At 36.5% G+C, this 20813-nt stretch overlaps 1 protein-coding gene across 3 annotated transcripts; it reads right to left on the bottom strand.

Moving 5' to 3' along the window:
- Positions 1-368: 368 nt before the first annotated feature.
- Positions 369-18829, bottom strand: LOC109090743 (symplekin-like). Of its 3 annotated transcripts, XM_042724871.1 has the most exons (28): positions 18673-18812; positions 18276-18499; positions 17884-17993; positions 17724-17789; positions 17575-17628; positions 17415-17488; positions 16862-16988; positions 16519-16768; positions 15976-16146; positions 15651-15890; positions 15401-15552; positions 13918-14068; positions 13551-13779; positions 12074-12224; positions 11753-11988; positions 11384-11465; positions 11112-11225; positions 10883-11030; positions 10084-10244; positions 7647-7755; positions 7451-7551; positions 6809-6899; positions 6601-6702; positions 3733-3920; positions 3455-3631; positions 2563-2673; positions 1912-2121; positions 369-1820 (listed from the first exon to the last, which is right to left on the bottom strand). In XM_042724871.1, exons 3-28 carry the CDS (start codon positions 17980-17982, stop codon positions 1659-1661), a joined length of 3756 nt encoding a protein of 1251 aa, XP_042580805.1. In that variant the 5' UTR covers positions 17983-17993; positions 18276-18499; positions 18673-18812; the 3' UTR covers positions 369-1658. The 3 variants fall into 3 exon arrangements, with proteins under 3 accessions (XP_042580805.1, XP_042580806.1, XP_042580804.1); XM_042724872.1 differs by lacking the exon at positions 18276-18499 and having other exon boundaries at positions 369-1817; positions 18673-18829; XM_042724870.1 differs by lacking the exon at positions 18276-18499 and having other exon boundaries at positions 18673-18829.
- Positions 18830-20813: the final 1984 nt, after the last annotated feature.

Here is a 20813-nt window from a genome sequence, read left to right on the forward strand (position 1 = left end):
ATGTTTTGTCAGACAGACATACAAAGGTTTGATTAAAGAGAGAAAACAAAAGCAGTGGCAATGGCAAACACACCTATCTGCAACAACAACAATTAAAATGCAGCACAGTGGAACACACACACAAAAGCCTTTACACCTTAATACCACCCCATCTGTATACAGCTGTCTTTCCGCAGATGAACACGAACTAAGAGTTTTAGAAAAAAATATCTTTCGGCATATAATGCAAGTGTATGGCATGTGCAAAGATGATTCTTCAAAAACTACACGAAGAGAAGACAACAGTAACCCATGTAACCTCTATTGATTTCTTCTTTAGTGGATAAATAAGCATCTGTAAAAAACAAATACTTAAAAAAAAAAAAAAATTTTACTTTACCGTTGTATTCACTTTTTAAAGTGGTCCCGTATACTTGCATTATATGCACTAAAAATCTTGTTTTCATCTAAAGAAAGTAATATCCTTCTGGGACGGCATGAGGGTGAGTAAATGAGAGAATTTTAATTTTTGGGTGGAGTATCCCTTTAATGAACCAGATGTGATGCAGAGGCCAGAAATATATTCTAGACAGAATATAAGAAATTGTGTTGAATTAAAGATGAGTGACATAAAATTAAAACATACAATATTGACCTTTTGAAAAAGTCACTCTTTTGTGTTGTCTACTTAACGCCCCGGCTGTAATATATATAAAATTATATAATATCTAATTTTTTTTTTTTACAACTAATTAGATGAATTAATCATCAAATCATGTAATTATTTAGATTAAATGATTCACTGACAGTCCTACTTGTAACTCAATATATCATCATAACTTATCAACAGAACATCACTAACCATGATTTACAATTAATTTAACACACGTCATTCACTTTTTTGAGATTTTTGTAACATCTAATCTGAAGAGTAATCGTGGACATTAAACATGATGACGTGTATTTAAATGATTTTATTCTTGTGCATTCAGCTAATATAGTACACAGACAGCGAATGGCTAAATCAGAACAGACAATTTAATAATGAATAAACTTAGCTACCTTAATATGCTTCCTCACATTTGATGCCAAAGAAATTTTGAAGCTAGAAATCTGCCTGATGAAAGTTATAACCGAAGCTGAAATGGATGTGCTTGGTGCATAAAAACAAACCTCATTAGTGTGCATGTTTGAGTCCATGTACCATATTTAATGTGTGTAAGATCAATTAAAAATGCAAAACTGTAACGAGTACTTTTCAAGTAAAAAAGTACTGTTTTTCCTTCAGAAACATAATAGAAGTAGTCACTTTAAATTTTACTTGAAGTACATATACCTTAAAATAATACTCAAGTACAGTAATCTAGTAAAATTACTCAAGTATTTTACACCCCTGCCAAATGCTGTCAAAATTAACATAATAACGAGAGACTGAAGTGCAGAGACCAATGATTTGTTTCTCATTTTTACAGGTTGGAGATTGCATTTTATTCTAGAAATGAAAACAGTGTGGCACATACAAAGCAAATTATTTTCCAAGTAATTTTAACAAGTGATAAACTTTAAAGAAATTAACCAAAATATTCCATTTAATTTTTACTTCTAACTTAAAGATACATAGTAACCTGAACAAAGCAATATAGAATGACATCTTCTCAGAGTCAGTATTTCACATGGCATCAGTCCACAGTGCTTTCTTCTGCTTCTGGAAGCACATCCTCAGACTCATCTTTGGGTTGGTCAGGCGCATCCATAGCCATCGCAGCTGACTCCTCCATGGGTTCGTCTGTCTTCTCTGAAATGGAGTTGGACTGTGAAGCCTCCTCAGACACCTCCATCTGCTGAAGGTTAAAGTCATTAGTCAGCCAGTGCTATTCACTCTTGTACTGGTCTGCATGGGTGCCATGAATAATGGTGATGATGATGTTTTACCTGCAATGCGGCTTCAGACGTGACCTCCAGAGCAGCATGGTCCGTCTCTCCCTGCTCCATGGACTGCTCTTCTTCTTCTTCCCTCCTGGCCGGGATCTGTTGTTGTTGTTGTTGAGGTGGTGGTGGTTCAGTAAACACTATGGGAGCCGGGGCTGGAGGTTCTGCTTGTGATACTGGTGCAGGCACTGATATATGCTTTGGTACTGGCACTTAATGAACATAAGTGGGCAAGACAGCATTTTATTGGTGGACAATCCAAAGTCATGGACATCCAACTCATTTCTGTAATGTTCGTTGTATTTTGTAGAGATCAACTGACATATAATAACCCATTTATGTGGTTGATAACTCTGATCATTCAAATTTAATTAGAATGTCGTAAGTCCAGTGTAAATTAAAGACTTCTCAATAGTGACATGTCAGACTTCTCCAGTCATTTAGTCTGCCTAAACAGCCCCTACACAATCGACTGCAAGCTTGCATTTACTTTGGAGTTCAATGTCCACTGCTTCAAATGTAAATCAACAACTCATGAGTAGAATCATAAACCTAACCTACATTTTGTCTCCTTTTGAAAATCTGTTACACTCGGATATACATCACAAAACAGAAGAAAAGATCTGTCGCTACTTCAGCTTCATCGCAACATACCTCTCTCTCTTCTATTATTTCTGGATGATGAAGTTCAGGTTGTGGTTCTGGTTCTGGCTTCCTGCTGTTGGCCTCCAGAACAGCCATTACAGATGCTGGAATGTGGGCTTGCTACAGAAACAATAAAACAACACCAAGTGAAAATGTATAACAGTTACAGAAGTATAAGTTACAGGTAACAGTTTTTCTCTTCTAAAAGACTATTTCCACTTCCTATTATCTATATCCATGTTTTGGAATAGCATTATGATACAATAAAAAAAATACTGTACATGTTTCATGTATCCTCTAAAATAATAATAACAATATGCATAAATGTTTTTACAGAACATTTGTAAATATTATAATAAATATCAAATTAATAAAAAACTTATTTAATGTGGTTTTGTTTTTAATTAATTTGATATTTATAAATGTTATGTTTTTGTTAACATAACATTTATAAATATTAATTTATAAATGTTATGTTAACAAAAACAAAAACATTTTATGTTTTTGTTAACATAACATTTATAAATTAATATTATAATATACTATAATATTAGTATAATAATATTTTGAATCAGCTTTTATTTTTATATTTTTAGTATTCAGTTTAATTTTAGTTTTAGTCATTATATGTGCTTGTCATTTTTATTGTTTTTTATATTATATATTTTATTTATATTACATTTTTTATATAATCTTAATATTTCAAATGTATTTTATTAACATTTCTCATTTTCATTAATTTATTTAGATTTTATTTCAGCTTTATTTGAATGAATTGAAACAGTATTTAATCGTTTCTGCTGACAATAACAAGGGTGTACACTATACTGTGTCTCACTAACAAATCATTTCCCAGAGAACACCTGTTTGGGATAAAACCGGCAAGTTTTGTGATACGCACTTGGTGAGGGGTGAAGGCGTGAACGTGCTGTAGGAGGGGCTCCCTCATCTCCGGGCAGCGCTCAAACACACTGGCCAGTTGAGGTGGAGGCAGCTGGAGGAGAACGTTGTAGGACTGGGGTTTGGTGCGCTGGCAGCACTTTACAAAGCCCTCCCACACTTTAGGATACTTCCACACCTGTACAATCAATCATCAGTCAGTCAGAGATGAGTTTGATGAGATTATGTTTGAGAACTTGCGTGAATAATGAGCAGTTATAAAGAGTTCAGTCCACTGACCTGTTTGTGAATGAGTCGGGCTAGGATGTTCATGACGAAACCGGCCAGGCGAGGGTACATAGTGAGGGACTGGATGACAGTACGCATCAGCAGTATGGGGAGAGGGGTCTGCTCCATCAGCTGCTGCATCACCACGGCCAGCACCTCGGAGGTGTACACGTTCTTCTCCCCAAAACACAGGTTAGTGGCTACAGAGGAAAAGAGAACAACATGGAAAGTGATGAAAAAAAACATTAAAAAGAACGACAAGAAAAGCAAAAGAGGCAGTAACAGAGTTCCCACTATGTTGGAGCCATTTACATTTTAATTATTAATATATTTAATTAAACAAACTACAATAAATTCAATTAATTAAACTAGAGGCCACCTATAAATATATATATATATATTAGGGCTGTGGATCAATTAAAAAAATGATTAAATCACACAGGTTTCGATGCATTAATAGATTTTATTTATTTATTTATTTTTTTTTTGATTTTCACCCGGCCCCTCCTCCTCAGACTTGACTTGAGGTTGCCAGATTGATGACACCAACAGGAATGAGCACACTTGACGATGAATGATATGAAGTATGCTGTGTTTTCCGCCAACTAGCAACCCGGGGTGCCAAAATACAATTGGGTAAACTGGCAGTGGGTGGGTTTCACAAACCAAAACAACGACAGACATTCTGGCCTGAAACGCACATTTTCAAAGGAGAATAACTGACTGTAGCATTGTTTTTCAGATAAACAAGTATGTTTACTTAGTATGTTTCTTAAATATCTGCAAACATATTATGGTATTTTTATGCTTTAGTAGAGTCAAAATCTTACATACAGCAATTTACAAAAATGTTTTTTTTTTTTTTTTTATTATTATTCTAGGGATAAAATTATTATTTATAACCAAGCCATATTAGTTTAAAAATTACTGAATACAAAAAAAAAAAAAAAAATTTCAAGTGTTAAAGGGATAGTTCACCCAAAAATAAAAATCTGGGCCCGTATTCATAAAGATTCTAAGAATCCTCTCAGAAAACTCTTAATTTAGCTTAAAAACTTTTACGTAGGAGTCTTAGCTTAAGATCAATTCGGGACCGATCTGAGAGCAACTCTGAGTAAGGAAAAGACAAAAACTTTCATCTTAGTGAGGAGGCGGGGTTGACCCCGTTGCTATGTATGACACAATCTTTTGAAGACTGTGATTTGTTGGTTGTCCAAGAAGGAAAAAAAGAGTGATTTTAAGTATAGGGTCTATTCTAATCCTTCACTTTGTATTTACATGCGTAATTTTTCCTATTTGACCGGTTCTCTCTCACACACACACACATACATTATATGTGTGTATATAAATCCTTTTTTTATTGACCATGCTTTTAATTTCCTATAAGGCATTTGATTGGCTTAGAATGATAAAAATTGTTCCACTCATTCCAATTACACTGATTGCTGTCTATTTAAGTGGTGGTTTGAATGTTGGTTTTAATGTATCAAACATGGAATCAAAACCAAGAAGGGCGAGAAAGCCCAACTGGACAGAGGAGCAGTGTTTACTGTTAGCCCAGTTAGTGGATGAACACAAGGCCATTCTTAAAGGAAAATTCGGGCCGGGTGTCACAGCACGGGACAAGAAGCAGACATGGGAGCGTATAGCACAAACTATTAACGGTTCATTCCCCCTGCTTGTGCCGACCAGGGAAGCCTGCTATATTCATAAATGCAGTTTTTTGAGCCTGCAAGGTGGGAATGTCCAGTGGAAACGAAATGAACTGCGACACAATAAGAGGTTCTGAAAGTGCTGTAATTGTTTGTGTGATAACTCTGCTTACAGAAGGTTGTGACAGACCCAAATCATCACTACTGCATTGTTGCATTTTCCCAGTTGCCAAATATCGTAATGTAGTGATTACTTTCAGTTCTGGAGCTATGGCATTTCTGCACTGTGTCGGAGATGTTAGCGTGTCTCTAATAAGATCAGTCACAAACATGATCCCTGCACGATCTAATCTATAGCGTCTTATTAACTCCCCATCATCCATCGTCTGCAACACATTTCTTCTCCCTCTTCGTCTTTCTGCCATTTTCTCCTCTGCTAAAGAAACTCTTAAGCCTCTTAAAAGTCCTCGTCCGTGCTCCTAACAAGTTTGACCTTAAGACCTCTTTTAAGGGTTAAGATGCTTTCTGAATTACTTTTTTCTTTACTAGGATTTTTTCTTTAATTTTAAGAGTAAACGCCCACATTTCTAAGAATTTTCTTAGAATTTTGTCACTAGGAGCTACTCTTTGCATTAAGATTCTTTATGAATACGGGCCCTGATGTTTATCTGCTTACCCCCAGGGCATCCAAGATGTAGGTGACTTTGTTTCTTCAGTAGAACACAAACCAAGATTTTTAACTCAAACCGTTGCAGTCTATCACTCTAATAATCTAAGTGGATGGGAATCACAGCTAAAACATACAATAAAACTAAAAAAAAAAAAAAAAAGCATACACAAACAATTCCAAATTTAACCCTGCGGTCCATGATGATACATTGTGCAAGAAACTGACCAGTATTTATATCGTTTTTTACCTCTGATTCAAACAATGTCCGAACTGTTTTATTGTATGCTTTAGCCATGATTCCCATCCACTTACATTATAAGACTGATAGACTGCAACGGTTTGAGCTAAAAATCTTGGTTTGTGTTCTACTGAAGAAACAAAGTCACCTACATCTGGGAGTAAGCAGATAAACATTACATTTTCATTTTTGGGTGAACTATCCCTTTAAACAACAAATATTCACCACAAGTTATTTTATCTTTTTCCATATTTGCTGAAAGAAAAAGATGCAAAAGGCTGGATTTATGTTCAGGGAATCGAATGAATGTGAGATGCTACCTTTGATGATTGACTTCATGTCACACTTGGAGGAGTCAATGTTGTGTAAGGCGATGAGGAGCTCTCCAGGAGTGAGCGGAGACATGGAGGGACTGCCCTCACCTACAGAACAGACAAACAATTCAATTCACTACAATTCTACTGATCTGATATATATTTTTTTTTATCAGTAGCAGCACACATGCACAAGAGAATAAGCAGGTATTACTGTGCTGCGTGCCCAGCAGTCTGTTGAACACCTCCTTCACCACAATGGGATTGAGTTTGATGAGTTTGGGTAGAGCCTGGATCACCTCATTCTGTTCAACACAATCAAGATACCAACATGAATGCAGTCTTCAAAGAGCCCTTCTCACCTTAAAACTGCCTTTCTACCACCTTTAATCAAGCCATGCAAATTTTAAATTTAGGAGTAGATGTGATTAACATGTTAAAGTTAATTAAGACAAATAACACAGCAATTCATCTTTTCATTTTTCACTTAGGAAATAAAATATAAAGCAAGCAATTTGCAGTTTAGGCCTGGCTTTTTAATTATACTGTAATGATGACTAGTTATAATTACTAATCTTATACCCAGAAAGTAGAAAAAATAAAAGGCATCAATATCAGCGATACTTGCCTTCTTTGACATGACTTAATGAAAAGATGCCATTAAAAATATTAAAAATGTCAAATATTCCTATTATTGAACTTATGTTGTTTCCACATTAATTTGCAGATCCAATGTGAATGTGTTTGAAATGTCAAAGTTAGATGCAATTAATTGCGATTCATTAAAGAAATCTGTGTGATTAATTATTATGTTTTAAATATTTATTTTTAAGTAGGACAGATGACATGAGCAAACCTTCTCCAGGCCATTGATAACTGGGATGAGGAAACGAACATCTGGCACTCGCTTATGATAAAGATCCCTCACCCTCTCCACCAGCTCAGGAGATGGAGGCACTGTGAACATGAAACAATCCACAAAGGGCAGCATTTACTGTACAGAGATGCATATAGACACATTCACTTTCTCTAATTCACACACACACACACACCTTTATCGGTGAGTATGTGCAGACAGCGAGTGACCAGCGTCTCGGCTCCTTTAGGACAGTTCTCCACCAGGAGCAGCAGGTCAGGAGAGCTCATTCCCATTCCTCTTATCTATAAAAACAGTGATGAAAAAACTATTAAACTAAAACTATTAAAATGATCAAAAATGAACTGTTTTAAATGCAATCACAATTAAGGTTTTTATTTTTTTTTTAGTCCACATCTGTTAATTGTGAAGCTAGTTTTATGCTAGTGTACAATGATGTTATTAACTCAAATTAGAACTATTAAAAAAAAATTGTTAATTGAAAAAGCTGCAATAAAATCTAAATATAGATAAACAAATAAATATAGATGAAGTACTGAAATAAAACTGAATAACTGAAATAATGACGGAAGCACATAAAACTAAAATTAAAATTCAAGGAATAAAAAACATAGCATTTATTTAAAAATAAATTCGAATTCAAAATATAAATAATTACTTCAATAGTATATAAATATTACTAAAATAACACTGTAGTGTACTCCTAAAACACTGACAAAATAAACTTAACAGATTTATGCATTCAAAATAAAATAAAAACAATGACACATTTTGTCCACAAGGGTGTCCACAAATTTTCAGCCAACAAATGAAATCAGAAAGCCACATACAACAAGGCAAATGATGTGATTTACACCTATTCATACCGTACAGTTCACAGGGCAAATTCCAAATGGAAGTGATCATCCCTATCCCCTTGGCGTGACAACGCAGCAGATGTCCATCAGCTGATCCGCTGTTTTACTGGCATATGTGTTTTTCTATTGTTGTTAGCATAACTGTTGCAAATAAACATGCATTATATATTTTAAAAAGTTTTTAAAAATATGCTATATAATTATGAAAACTAATACATAAAACTTTTTGAAATATTCTTTAATTCTGAAAAAAAATCTACTGTTTTCAACATAATAATAATAATAATAATAAAATGTTTTTTGAGCAGCAAATCAGAATATTCGAATGATTTCTGAAAGATCATGTGACACTGACATAATGATGCTTAAAATTCAGCTTTGAAATCACAGGAATAAATTACACTTTAAAATATTTTTTAGAAATCAGTTATTTTAAATAGAAAAATATTTCACAATATCACTGTTTTTGCTGTATTTTGGATCAAATAAATGCAGGCTTGGTGAGCAGAAGAGACAACTTACTGATCAAAACCTTTTGACTGTGTGTTAAAACATTTTCTAAAGTGCCTAAACAATGTCAAAATTAGTATGATATATTTGTTGATCTATATCATATTCTAATACTGAACGCACTATTAAATTATCAGGCTGTGACTCATATTATTTTTGTGTTGCTGTCTCTAGCTCTCTTCCTCCCTGTACAATAAATCCATGTGAATATCTATCTCTGCTCATTTTTTTAATGTAACTTTACAATAAATATTGATGTCCTTTAGCACAGTATTCTGAATGATGATAATAATGGGGTGCTACTGGTAGCCTACCAGATACTAGCAGTTTAATACTTAACTAAGTTTATAAAGATAAAACTATCTAGCATATTTACAGATGAAACTGACCTGCACTTGAAGCCATAAACAGATCAGTGATGTAGCTACATTTCACTGCTTCTTCTGGTTGCTTTCTCTCTTTAATTGTGTCCCGCGCATCGGTTCTGTTCGGAATCGTTTAACGGAAAAACGTAACAGATGTGATCCGATACAGAGCAGCACTGACAGTCAACACTAACCGATTTATGATTTATTATCGAATGAAAAAATTAAAAATTATCACTTTAGTACACTGAGGAGGCATAAATATAAAATACTATTAATAATAATAAAAATAAATAAATAAAAAAAACAGGGCAGCGTGCCAAATCAGCCGCCAGGCCACCAGGAATTCTCCCAGTGCTCCCGGGCCTGCCAAGGGCTCTGCCTTCAAAGGCATAGGGATGATCACTTCCATTTGGAATTTGCCCCGTGAACCGTACATTACAAATACGTGTACCTTTACACCCCTACTGTTTTCCATTTGAATTGGTTCATTAAAAAGTAGACATTTCATTCTCTATAGATATATTTTTCATGTCTGTAAGGCAAGCATACGTGGAGTTTTGTAGTTTAGCGCTCAAGTTCACAGAGACCGAGACGACAGAAAGCGCATCCTGTTTGCTTTCATTATTTTACAATAGCACAATATTTTGTTGTTATTGTGAGTACACACAAATAAACATAGTCCTTACAGATTCGAAAGATGACAGAGTATTTTAAGAGCAAGTGGCCGCACCAGTGCCTCTGTCATGCAGTGAGCAACTAATACAATTTTGGTCGACTAAACATGTTCTGGTCGACTAACGGTTAGTCAACTATTAAGGGGCAGCCCTAGAAAAAAACTGTTTTGGATGAGAGACATTATTGGAAGAGAAGGTCTTACAGGCTGTTCAATGACCCTGAGCACACTGCGTTTGATGTCGGCGATGGCTTCGGTGTAGACAGCAGCCAGCTCGTGTACCAGACAATGGTTGACGGGAAGGAGGGAGAGATAAAGGTAAAGGCACTGCCGCACTGTCTCTTCTGTCCAGGAAGCCGCCACCTCTGAAGATGGATGAAGGATGGAACAAAATCAACAATGCTTTAGGGCAGCGGTTCTCAATTCCAGTCCTCACGCCCCCCTGCTCTGAACATTTTGTATGTTTCTCTTATCGCTTTAGACGTAAGTGCCCTGCGAAGTGGACATCACAGGATATTCCGCCATGATCCAGTTCGAAGCAAACATAAATTTTAAATGTATGTGAATTTAAATTGTATTTATTTACAGAGGTATATGATGTCACATTTGTCCATGAATGAATGTTCTGAAGTGAGGTAACTTCAACAGATTTCCCCTGCTCAGGGAGTAGGAAGCAATGGACACCGTGTAGGGACCATGTCAATGGCAACACAGTTCATGCACGGAGCTCACTTCTAGCGAGCTGATAATCTGAATCAGGTGTGTTAACAAAGAGAGACATAACAAATGTGCAGAGCTGGGGTCGCGAGGACTGGAATTGAGAACTGCTGCATTAGGGCACAGTACACAAGAAAGTTCATTTTACACTACTTTATCATAGTATCAAGTTACTTTCTAAATTAAATATATTTAATACACAAGTATGAGCAAATAGACCATAACCCTACTCAATTATATATATAAAAAAAGTGAAAGATCTGAAGACTAGGAAAAGTCTTTGAACCTGTATCCTCTCCTGCTCCAAACAGAAGAGAAGGTGGGTTTGGGTGGACCAGAAACTGCATGTAGGTGAGAGCGAACTTCTCAATGCAGTCCTTCAGATGTTCCTTCTCATACATGCGCTTGATGAAGCTGAGAGCAGTGGACCGCACCTGAACATCAAGGGGGATTGTTATTATACTGCTATGAAATTAATTAATGAAACAATGAATGACAGATGCTTAGAGGTTAACCTTTTCTTTTTCGTGAGAGCTGAGGTTCAGAAGGACATTGAGGTACTGGTACTGTCTGGAGGGGCGTTTGAGGATAAGCTCCTTTAATGTGGACATGCCCAGGTAAACACGTGACTGAAAGACAAATATGGAACATTTGAGTTCCTTACAAGAACATTTTATATGTAAATGTATATGCAGATGATGACACGCTGCTTGTCGAGAAGAAAACACTGTATAAATGATGGCATCAGAAACTTATAATGGGGGTTAGGTGTAGTATTGTGGCTAACCTCGTCCTCACAGTAGCGTTGAATCACCTCCAGTGCAGAGTCTGTAATAACCGGAGCTTCCAACACAAGTTTAGTGAAAAGCCTGTGATAAAGGAAATTCAGGAATAGTTACAAAAATTTTAAACATTTCAAAATACACATTTTTATTATTTCACATAAAACAAGCACCGAATTTGTGAAGAGAGAGGACTTTAAATAAGAATTTTAGGTCAAAGGGATTCAGGTGACAAAAAGACTCTCCTAATGTATGAGAACTGTCATATCTGCAAGCGAAAAAAAATCACACCTTTAACATTCTGACGAATTATTTTAATTGACTGATTGTATCATGTTGATAAATAATTTGTAGTGTTATGAGGTGATTCTCACCCATCCCTCTGCTCAGGTTTCTCCTGCAGGCCGGAGAGCAGTGTGAACAGACAGTGCTCATAGCTGTCCAGAGAACCCGAGGGCTGCTGACCCAGGTATTCATTGTACTCATGGAACAGCAGAGAAAAGGCCAGCTCACTTCTGCCCCGCATATCCTCCAAAATAAACTGCAACAAGTCATTTTTCTTCCCACCCTCAAACTGGGTCACCAACCGTGCAAGCAACTTCACACGAACCTGGGAAAAGATTAAAACACCGAGATGTGGACTTAGTAGAACGGATATAGTGGCTGAGGTAGCAAGCACCCGAAAACAGACTCACATGGGACATCCCACTCTGTGCAATGGCCTTTTCTGATTGAAGGATCCGTTTGATGGCCATGTTGGCGAGTTTCTCGATCTGAGCCTCTGAGAAAGGCTGCACCACGTCAGCCAATTTGAACACTTTTTTTCTGCCACTGGCCCCAGGAGCTCTGAATGAGGGTTAACGGGGAGAACAAAATGAGACAATCTATCCAGCTAGATGATTAAAACTAGAAACAACACACAAATACAACATTGCTGCTGCTCCCATTAGGGGTCGCCATAGCAAAATTATTCGTGGGGGTAGTTCGCTAGAGTCTTCCCTCTTTTACTCATTTTTCTTCGCTTTTAAAAGGCACAATATGTACGATTTTATTAAAATATGCAAAAACCACTAGAACAGTGTTATATAATTTGCTGACTTGTGTACTTACATTATCTTAAATGTTTTGAAGAATGTTTAAATCCAGCGATATAAGCGATTACCAGCGACATGGACTGACTTACAGTACATATTGTGCCTTTAAATAGCTTGTAAATGCATGTGCGCATTTTCGAATTAGTGGCAATTCAGCGTCAATTGAATGAATGGACAACAACAAAACAGTACAACAAACTCACTTATTATTAAACATTGAAAATTTAAATTATTAACAATATTAAAATACACCATACTATAGGCCTAATATAAAATGACAAATAACTTACGCAGTTATTTGTTAAGTTTAAATATAAAAAAATCTGAAAATCAGCAAACACGGTGGAACCAAATAAATTAGAAACAAATGTTTCAAAAAAATTTCCAAAATCACCTAAGATAAACTCCAAAATCCAAAATATTTTTAAAACAGGTGCTTTTGCATTTCGTTTCAAAACTAAGCAGGTCTTTCTCACTTTCTCTTCCACTCTTCTTGTCAGTCAGCTCGACTCACGTGAAAAAATGAAATGACTGTTGTTCGGCACACTGCATTGAGCAGCCGTGTTTCTTTTTAGTTGTAGTGTCTGTTCTCTAACTGAACTAAATAATTTTTATTACTATAAAAAATCAAAACGACGGTAAGGGACAGAGCCGCGGTGGGCAAGTGATGTAACCATTACGGCTGAACACCGTCAACACTGACTATCGCAGCAAGCCTATTAAACATGTGTAAATAACACAGTGCTTAGCTCTGAAATGGCAGGACACACACATACACATAAGTTTATTTACTGAATATTTGTCTGTGCTGTGTTTTATGATTGTTAGGGTATCACACTATTAGCTTAGTGGCATGCGAGTCACAACTTTACCCTGCTTAACTTCAAGTTCAGAAACTATTTAGGTTTCTGCCTCTCTAAAATAGTTTCTTATGAGACTGTGTTTTAATTAGGATGCTGCCTTAGAAGGCAGCTGTCCAGGTGTTTCGTAGAGAGCAAGGCAGCTCATTAGGTTTTGGAATAGATAATATTTATTTCTGTATTTCAAACTGTATGTTGTGCTATGGGGACACTCTTACTTGGGCTGTGTGGTGGGCAGTATGGGCTCAGGAAGCTTCTTGATCTGAGGTGCCTCTTCGGTGACAGGGCTCTTGTAGGCCGCTTGTTGCGCCCCCACCACTGAGATGGCTTGACCCAGGGACACAGCAGACAGTTTGCGGATGATGAGAGGGTCTTTGGAGCTGGACTCACCCACTCCGCCATCTTCCTCCTTTACCTCTTCATCTCGAGCCTTACACAGCTCCAGCCCTACGCAGGAGAAGAGAGAGGAGATGATGTACATCATATAATGTTATGCTACACAAACCCCCTCACAGTCTTTACAGCTGTGCTGACAAGAACTAAAGGAGTCTATCTCTCCTTGCTTTTAAATAATGATTCCTTCACCTGGTCCCAGTCCAGCCGCTGTCATCTGTGTGGCCATCAGCCTGGCTAAATGTTTGATCTGAGCATCAGTGCCGGCCGATTCTACAGGTGTGTAGGTGGCCTGGAAAGAGGCCGGCATCACTTCAGGCAGGTAAACCATACTGATGAGCACCTGCATTGAAACAAAATATAGAAAATGTCTAAGTTAACACACATTTGTAAGAATCTATAGTCTGCCCCGAACCAGATTTCACTCTATGATAGGTTTGATCAAAATTTCCCAAAACAGATTAATTATTATAGAGAGGAAGAAAGTCAACAGTTATGTTGTTTGTAGACCATTTGGGATGATCACATCCTGTGCAAATGGTGACCAATTGTACAATGTGAGCAGGTGTGGGACACTGAGAACCACCTCAGACAAAGGGGTGTCAGAACTTAATTAACATACAGACCACAGCTGCAACGACAAGAGCAACTTCATTTACATTAAGGGTAGTAAACTCTAAGTGTATAAAATGTTTGAGCTTGGGATGTTCGTGGTTCATTCCGACTCCGTTGAACCCAAGGTGCTACATGTACTTTGTCACTGCTATGCTGCAATAAACATCTTTTTTCTTACACATATAAGTTATAGTAATAAGCTACTCATCACACTTCTCAGATTTTTTTGACAAATAATTTTTTGCATATATACTTAGTTTATATTTAGTCTTTTGATTTAGATTTAAATGATTATTGTTTTTAGATGTTTTCAAAAAAAGTCCCACAATGGAAAACTGATGTTATTATGCATGCTTGCGAACAGGTTTTTCTCTACACCAGCATTTTACCAAACAGAGTTCATAAGGGAACTGCAGGGGGTTCATGAGTTGATGAAAATATAATAAATGAAATGAAAAATGTAAAATTTACATAAATTAATGCAAAGGTATAAAATAAAAAATAAAATTGCAGGTATAAAATAAAAATAAAAAATACTGATTTAGTTTTTTTTTTCTGCTGCCTGTCTGAGATTAAAGCATGGCACTGTGTTCATTTACACTCTTCCTGTGACTCGGTTTGCAGAAAGTACTATTCCACACAAATTCTGTTGCTGCATGTTGCTTATGTGCATTTAGAAACATGCACCAGGATCTTTTTATTTTCACATTTGTACGGTTTCATTTTTTGTGCGTATGTTTTTAGCATTTTACCATATTTATAGCAAGAAGTATCAACTAAACATACTTCAAGATCTCCCTGCAGTTTTCCACCAAAATAAAGCTTTAGACTTTTTAATGTTTGTAAATTAAGAATTTGAGACATATTTGCATTATAAGTTATAGCACAAAATACAATACTATAATTATTAAATATGAATGTTTTACATTTTAAAATACTTTTAATTTGAAATCATATTTCATAGTTTAAATTTATTCATTTATTTAGAACTTTTACATAAAAAAACATTAAACAATTTATTAATTATTAAAATGCATCATTATTTCAGCATAGTACACACCAGGTTGGCCACATTCTCTGGGTTCAGCAGAGGCAACAGGAACTCAGCAGTGAGATCGATGGATGATTGGGTGCCAGAGGAGGAGGATGGTTTTGGGGTGACGACTGGAGCTGGTTCTTCCTTATCATCATCATCCTCCACTAGAGTGGCCTCTGCAAGCACAAAGAAAGCATTATTCCTCATCAATCAATCAATGCCAACAACTGACCCACAACAATGACCCACCCAGCTCATTAAAACAGCAACTCACCCATCTTGGTCCTCTTGCCCTCGACATAGGGCTCATGGTGGAGTCTCTTACGGGGCTGTACGGTGGCTGGCGTGCAGCGGGAGATCTCGCTCTGAGACATGCCAAGGTCCAGCAGCAGAGTGGAAATCTGGCCCTGGAAGTCCACGCTGCTGGGGTGCTTCAGCACCGAGACCAAGTGCAGCTTCAGGTTCTTGCGCACACTGCTCACTTGAGACTTAGCCAGAGTCGGGGGCAAGTTAGCTGGGGAGCACAACAAAACAGATAAAGAACAAAAGAAAGTAGTAGATTTGTGTTTGACTGAATAACGTCAGTGGACGGAACTCACCATGTAGCGTCTCGTACGCCTGCACCACCTCAGACATGAACATGGGCCGCTGTCTGGCCAGCGTAGCCAGTGATCCCAGTGCAGCGGTGAGATTAATGCTGGAGATGGCAGGGTGCACCATAAACTTTAACAGCTGCTCCAGAGCCAACTTTCCCTCATCACACAAGGTGTCTGAGCAGGACAGGAGGAAGTGAAGAAGACGAGGAGAGAAGAAATGGAAGCAACAATAAAGAATGATATTGTTTGTTTCTGTAAAACTTTTAAAAGTCTTGACATCAGGGCAGTACGCTTTGGGGGAAAAAAAAAAGTGATTTTTCTAATAAAAATTGTGAGAAAAAAATAAATTCCAGATTTGCTGTGCTTGGCTGCTAAATTTGTCATTTTTGTTATTATATATCAATATGACTATTAAAGAAAAAAAAATTTTTGAAACAAAATTTCAATACTTAAATGTGATTAAAAAAATTGAATACACAAAAACAGTTACACTTTATTTTAAGATGTCCTTGTTACAGTGTAATTAAACAATTAAGAAAACCATACCATATCGAATATACGTGTGGTCTTTGGGGATTTTGTCCAGGCTGATGTCTCCTTCCTGTTTCTTGGGCGTATCAGAGTCAGGTGTCCGTGGTGACAGAGTGATGATGAGGGACTCAGTGAATTTGATGGCGTAAGTGCGAACTCCGTCGTTATCGGAGTCTAGCAATGCCAGAACATCCTCTTTCAGCTGGGTCACCATATCCCAGCATGCCTCCTGCATGTCCGAGACACTCTTAGTGCGCACCAGCCACTAACAGAACAAATACAGAACATGTCAGACACTTAAAAATATCAGCCCAACCAAACAATGAATACTGTATATTTAAGTGAAAACGAATGATACCTGTAAAGCCACTTTGTACAGCTGAGAGAGCGTCAGAATGGCCTTCTTCACCACATTCACACTCTCATCTCTCATCAGCATGTTCAGGTTGGCAATCAGCCTCAGCAGAAGCTCACAGTCTCTTTTACTAAATAAACAAGTGTCAACTCTTTAAGGACTAGTCATGAAGAGTATATAAAGTATTGGAAAGAATTTTGTACAAAGTGCAGTAAGGGTCAATCTATTTCTCAAGTGGTCCAGTGGAGGTTACTTGACCATTTTTATTGTCCTTTATTTTAAATTTGAGTTATTTGTATGTATTGTAATTCAAAACCACCATTTTTTACATTTTGTTTTGTATCTTGCTGTCTTGGCCCACAACAAATGATATTTTTTCCCACTTTCATAATGGGATGCGTTTGAGTGTGCATGATTTTAGACTTTATGGGGGCAAGAAAGTGCAATTGTTTACTTTCAGATCAATTATTTCTTAAGAGGTACCAGACAACCAACTTTAGAGATTTTGGACCACTTTTGATGGACTGTCCCGTATGCAAGATCGGCCAGCACTCACCATGCCTCCTCAATGAATCCGATGACAAACTTTCGCACCTCAATTGACTTATCAGTCTGAAATGCGATGATTTCCTGTAGAGGATGGATAAAACAGAAAGTGTGAATGTAATTCCCATCTACTTACTCACACACGCTGGTGAAGATGGTTCAGTACTTACATCCAGAAAATTATCAAGCAATGAAGGGTCCTTGTTGATAATCAACTCCTGCACCTAATAATAAAAATATAGGGAACAGACCTAAATAATCATATACACTAAACATCTGATTTTTATGTTTCCATACAATATAAAAATGCTTTCAAAACCTGTTTGAGAACAATAAGCTTTTCCTCTGTAGAGATGAGTGCTGCCTGGTTCAACAGTTCCACCACCTGACGGAGAAATGCAATCAACACCAAATTAACAAAAAACAGCACTAACTAGTGTGGTTACTTTTTAATAAGTAGCGATGGCCCAGTGTGTTACCTTCTCGCTGGTGGTCATGTCAAAGGCTCTGTCTTCCTCACTGCTGTGTAACTGGGAGGCCACGCTACCATGAGCTTGTTCTCTCACGTCTAACGCCATCACAATAAAATCTAAAAAAAAGCACATCAGATGTCTGTGAATGTATGCAAATTAGTGAAACAATAGACATTGCCCTAATCTGAGAAGGTCAATTGTCAGTTCAGACATTAGATTATTTAGGCAAGAATAGTAATTCCTCAAGGTGCTTAATACTTTTTCAATACTTTTATCACCGTATTATATCTTCATTTATCATGCCTAATGGTTACAGTTTAGACAGATATTACAGCATACGCGTTTTAGACAGATTTAATCAGTAATGTACTGTAATATTAAACAGTACACTTAGTTACCTTCAGTGCTTTTTTCAGCATCTCCTACTCCACTACTCGAGTAAACACTCCAAAAGCGAGAAATACAATTATGGGGTATACCATGTCCATGATGCAAATAAATGGCTTAAATAATTTTAGGAATGTCTAACTTACACAGACTACAGAAGAGTGCACATAGTTAATTTCTCCTACATAATTGGGCTCATTGTAACGTTAGTTGGATTTCAGGCCTCCTGACTGTCCTAAATTAGCGTATTTAGTATATGATGAATAACACAGACACTTAATAGAAATTCACTTAAAAGAAATTTAAAATAAATTTCATAGACTTAACAACTGTCGGTTAGCACTGACGCTACTATGAAAACTTTTAGGCAAGAAAAGAGTTTAAAAAAAAGCACAAAACGTATTTTACCTTACTCAGTCTTTTTATGATAACTTCTCGCGTGGAAATTACATATCCATATTATTAATTTTGTTACAAATTCACCAGTACTAGCAATCACTATTGCAATGTATTGATTTGCGCCATGCTAAGAGGAGAACAATCTACTTCCGGGGTTGAGCGTGCACGTGAGGTTCATGGGATATTGAGTTTTTTTAATGTATTTTTAATCATTTAATCCTCTTGACAAAACCGGTAATAAATTACTTGAAATCCATTTGTTGTTGTTGCTGTTTTATTCGAATTCAAACAATAGTAAAGACTGAGACAAACTCGAGCAACATACACACAGGCATACTACAGATAGCCTATAACAACAATACTAAAAGGTTAAAATGGTCAACCATATTTGTTTAAAAAAAATTGGTTTGAGTATAATGGGACAGTCATCACTCATTAGCATTTATGAATTAAACATCGTATCATAAGCATCAGCAATATTATTTAGAACGTCAAATAGATTAATATGATGAATATTCTTTTTTCATAACCATATTTCACAACTTGTTGTGTTTGTTTTATTTACAAATATTAATGCTATTAAAGAACTGAACCAAATCGCTGTAAAAAATCAACAGTTTATATTATTACTCCAAACTTAACATACATTTAAATTAACAAGATTTATAATTTGCTGATCATCTACAGTACAGCACCTCTTTATACTGAAGTGAAATAGGAAATAAAAGATAGTGATTTCTAAATGTCACTTCTACTTCTGTTATTTACCTTACAGGTGATCATAAATTAGACAAACCCATCGAATCACAATCCAAAACATTTTCACATTTCAGTAGCAGTACAGTTCAAAAAATATTAAAAGACTGACATACACTTCAAAATAACACAATATTACACACACAATAACATAAAAAGATTTAAAAAAAAAAAAAAAAAAACATTTATACTCTTCCGCCTTTTTTCTATTGTTCATCTCACGTGCATTAGTGGCCTTAGTTATTTGTAATCATATCTTTCATAAGAACTGGTTCTAACTTCTAAAGCAAGTTAAAAAACTTCCATTCTGATGAAAGACCTTGTCCTTCTATGATCTCAGAGATATTCCTCATTTTTTCCTGAGATGTTCCCATTGCTCTGATTTTATTTACCTGTTTGTGAACAATAAGTTGTCAATAAGATGTCACCAAGGTGATCTAAAATGACATCAACATTTCTCACTCTTTGGATAAGCTCAGCTTTGTTGTTTTCAGAAAGGAAATGTGTTGTGTTTACACCGCTCATCTGTTCATAGGCTAGAGAACTCATTTATATGACAGTGTAATTTACTTGGCAGTCTATGGGACAGTCACAAGCTTCCTGGTTTTCATCCAAAATATCTTAAACTGTGTTCCAAAGACAAACAAAAAATCTACTACTTTTTAATAACAACATGGGTATAAGTGATTAATGACAAAATTTTCATTTTGGGGTGGAGTAACCCCATTAAACATCATATAGATTTTAAAATCCTGCTAATTACTTAGAAAGAAAGCCCTGAATGGTTTAGCACCTCAGTACTTGAGCAAGCTCTTATCGTATTGTAGTCCTCCACGTCCGCTCCATTCTCAAAACTCTGGCAATTTGATAATACCTAGAATATCAAAATCAACTGCAGGCGGCAGATCCTTTTCCTATTTAGCGCCCAAATTCTGGAATAATCTACCTAACATTATTCGGGAGGCAGACACACTTAGTCAGTTTAAATCTAGATTAAAGATCCATCTCTTTAACCTGGCTTATACATAACACACTAACAAGTTTCTAATATTTAAATCCTTTAAAGGATTGTTAGGCTGCATTTATTTGGTCAACCAGAACCAGGAACACTTCCCATAACCCCCGATGTACTTGTTACATCATAAGAAGATGGCATCTACGCTAATATTAGTCTGTTTCTTTCTTATTCCAAGGTCAACGTAGCCACCAGATTCAGTACGTATCCAGCCCAGATGGTGGATCAGCACCTAGAGATGACCTCTACAGAATTGAACTGCTGGTTTCGTCTGGTCAGAGGAGAACTGGCCCCCCGACTGAGCCTGGTTTCTCCCAAGGTTTTTTCTCCATTCTGTCACCGATGGAGTTTTGTTTCTTTGCCGCTGTCGCCTCTGGCT

This window comes from Cyprinus carpio, chromosome B5, assembly GCF_018340385.1.
Source record: "Cyprinus carpio isolate SPL01 chromosome B5, ASM1834038v1, whole genome shotgun sequence".
NCBI classification, from domain to species: domain Eukaryota; kingdom Metazoa; phylum Chordata; class Actinopteri; order Cypriniformes; family Cyprinidae; genus Cyprinus; species Cyprinus carpio.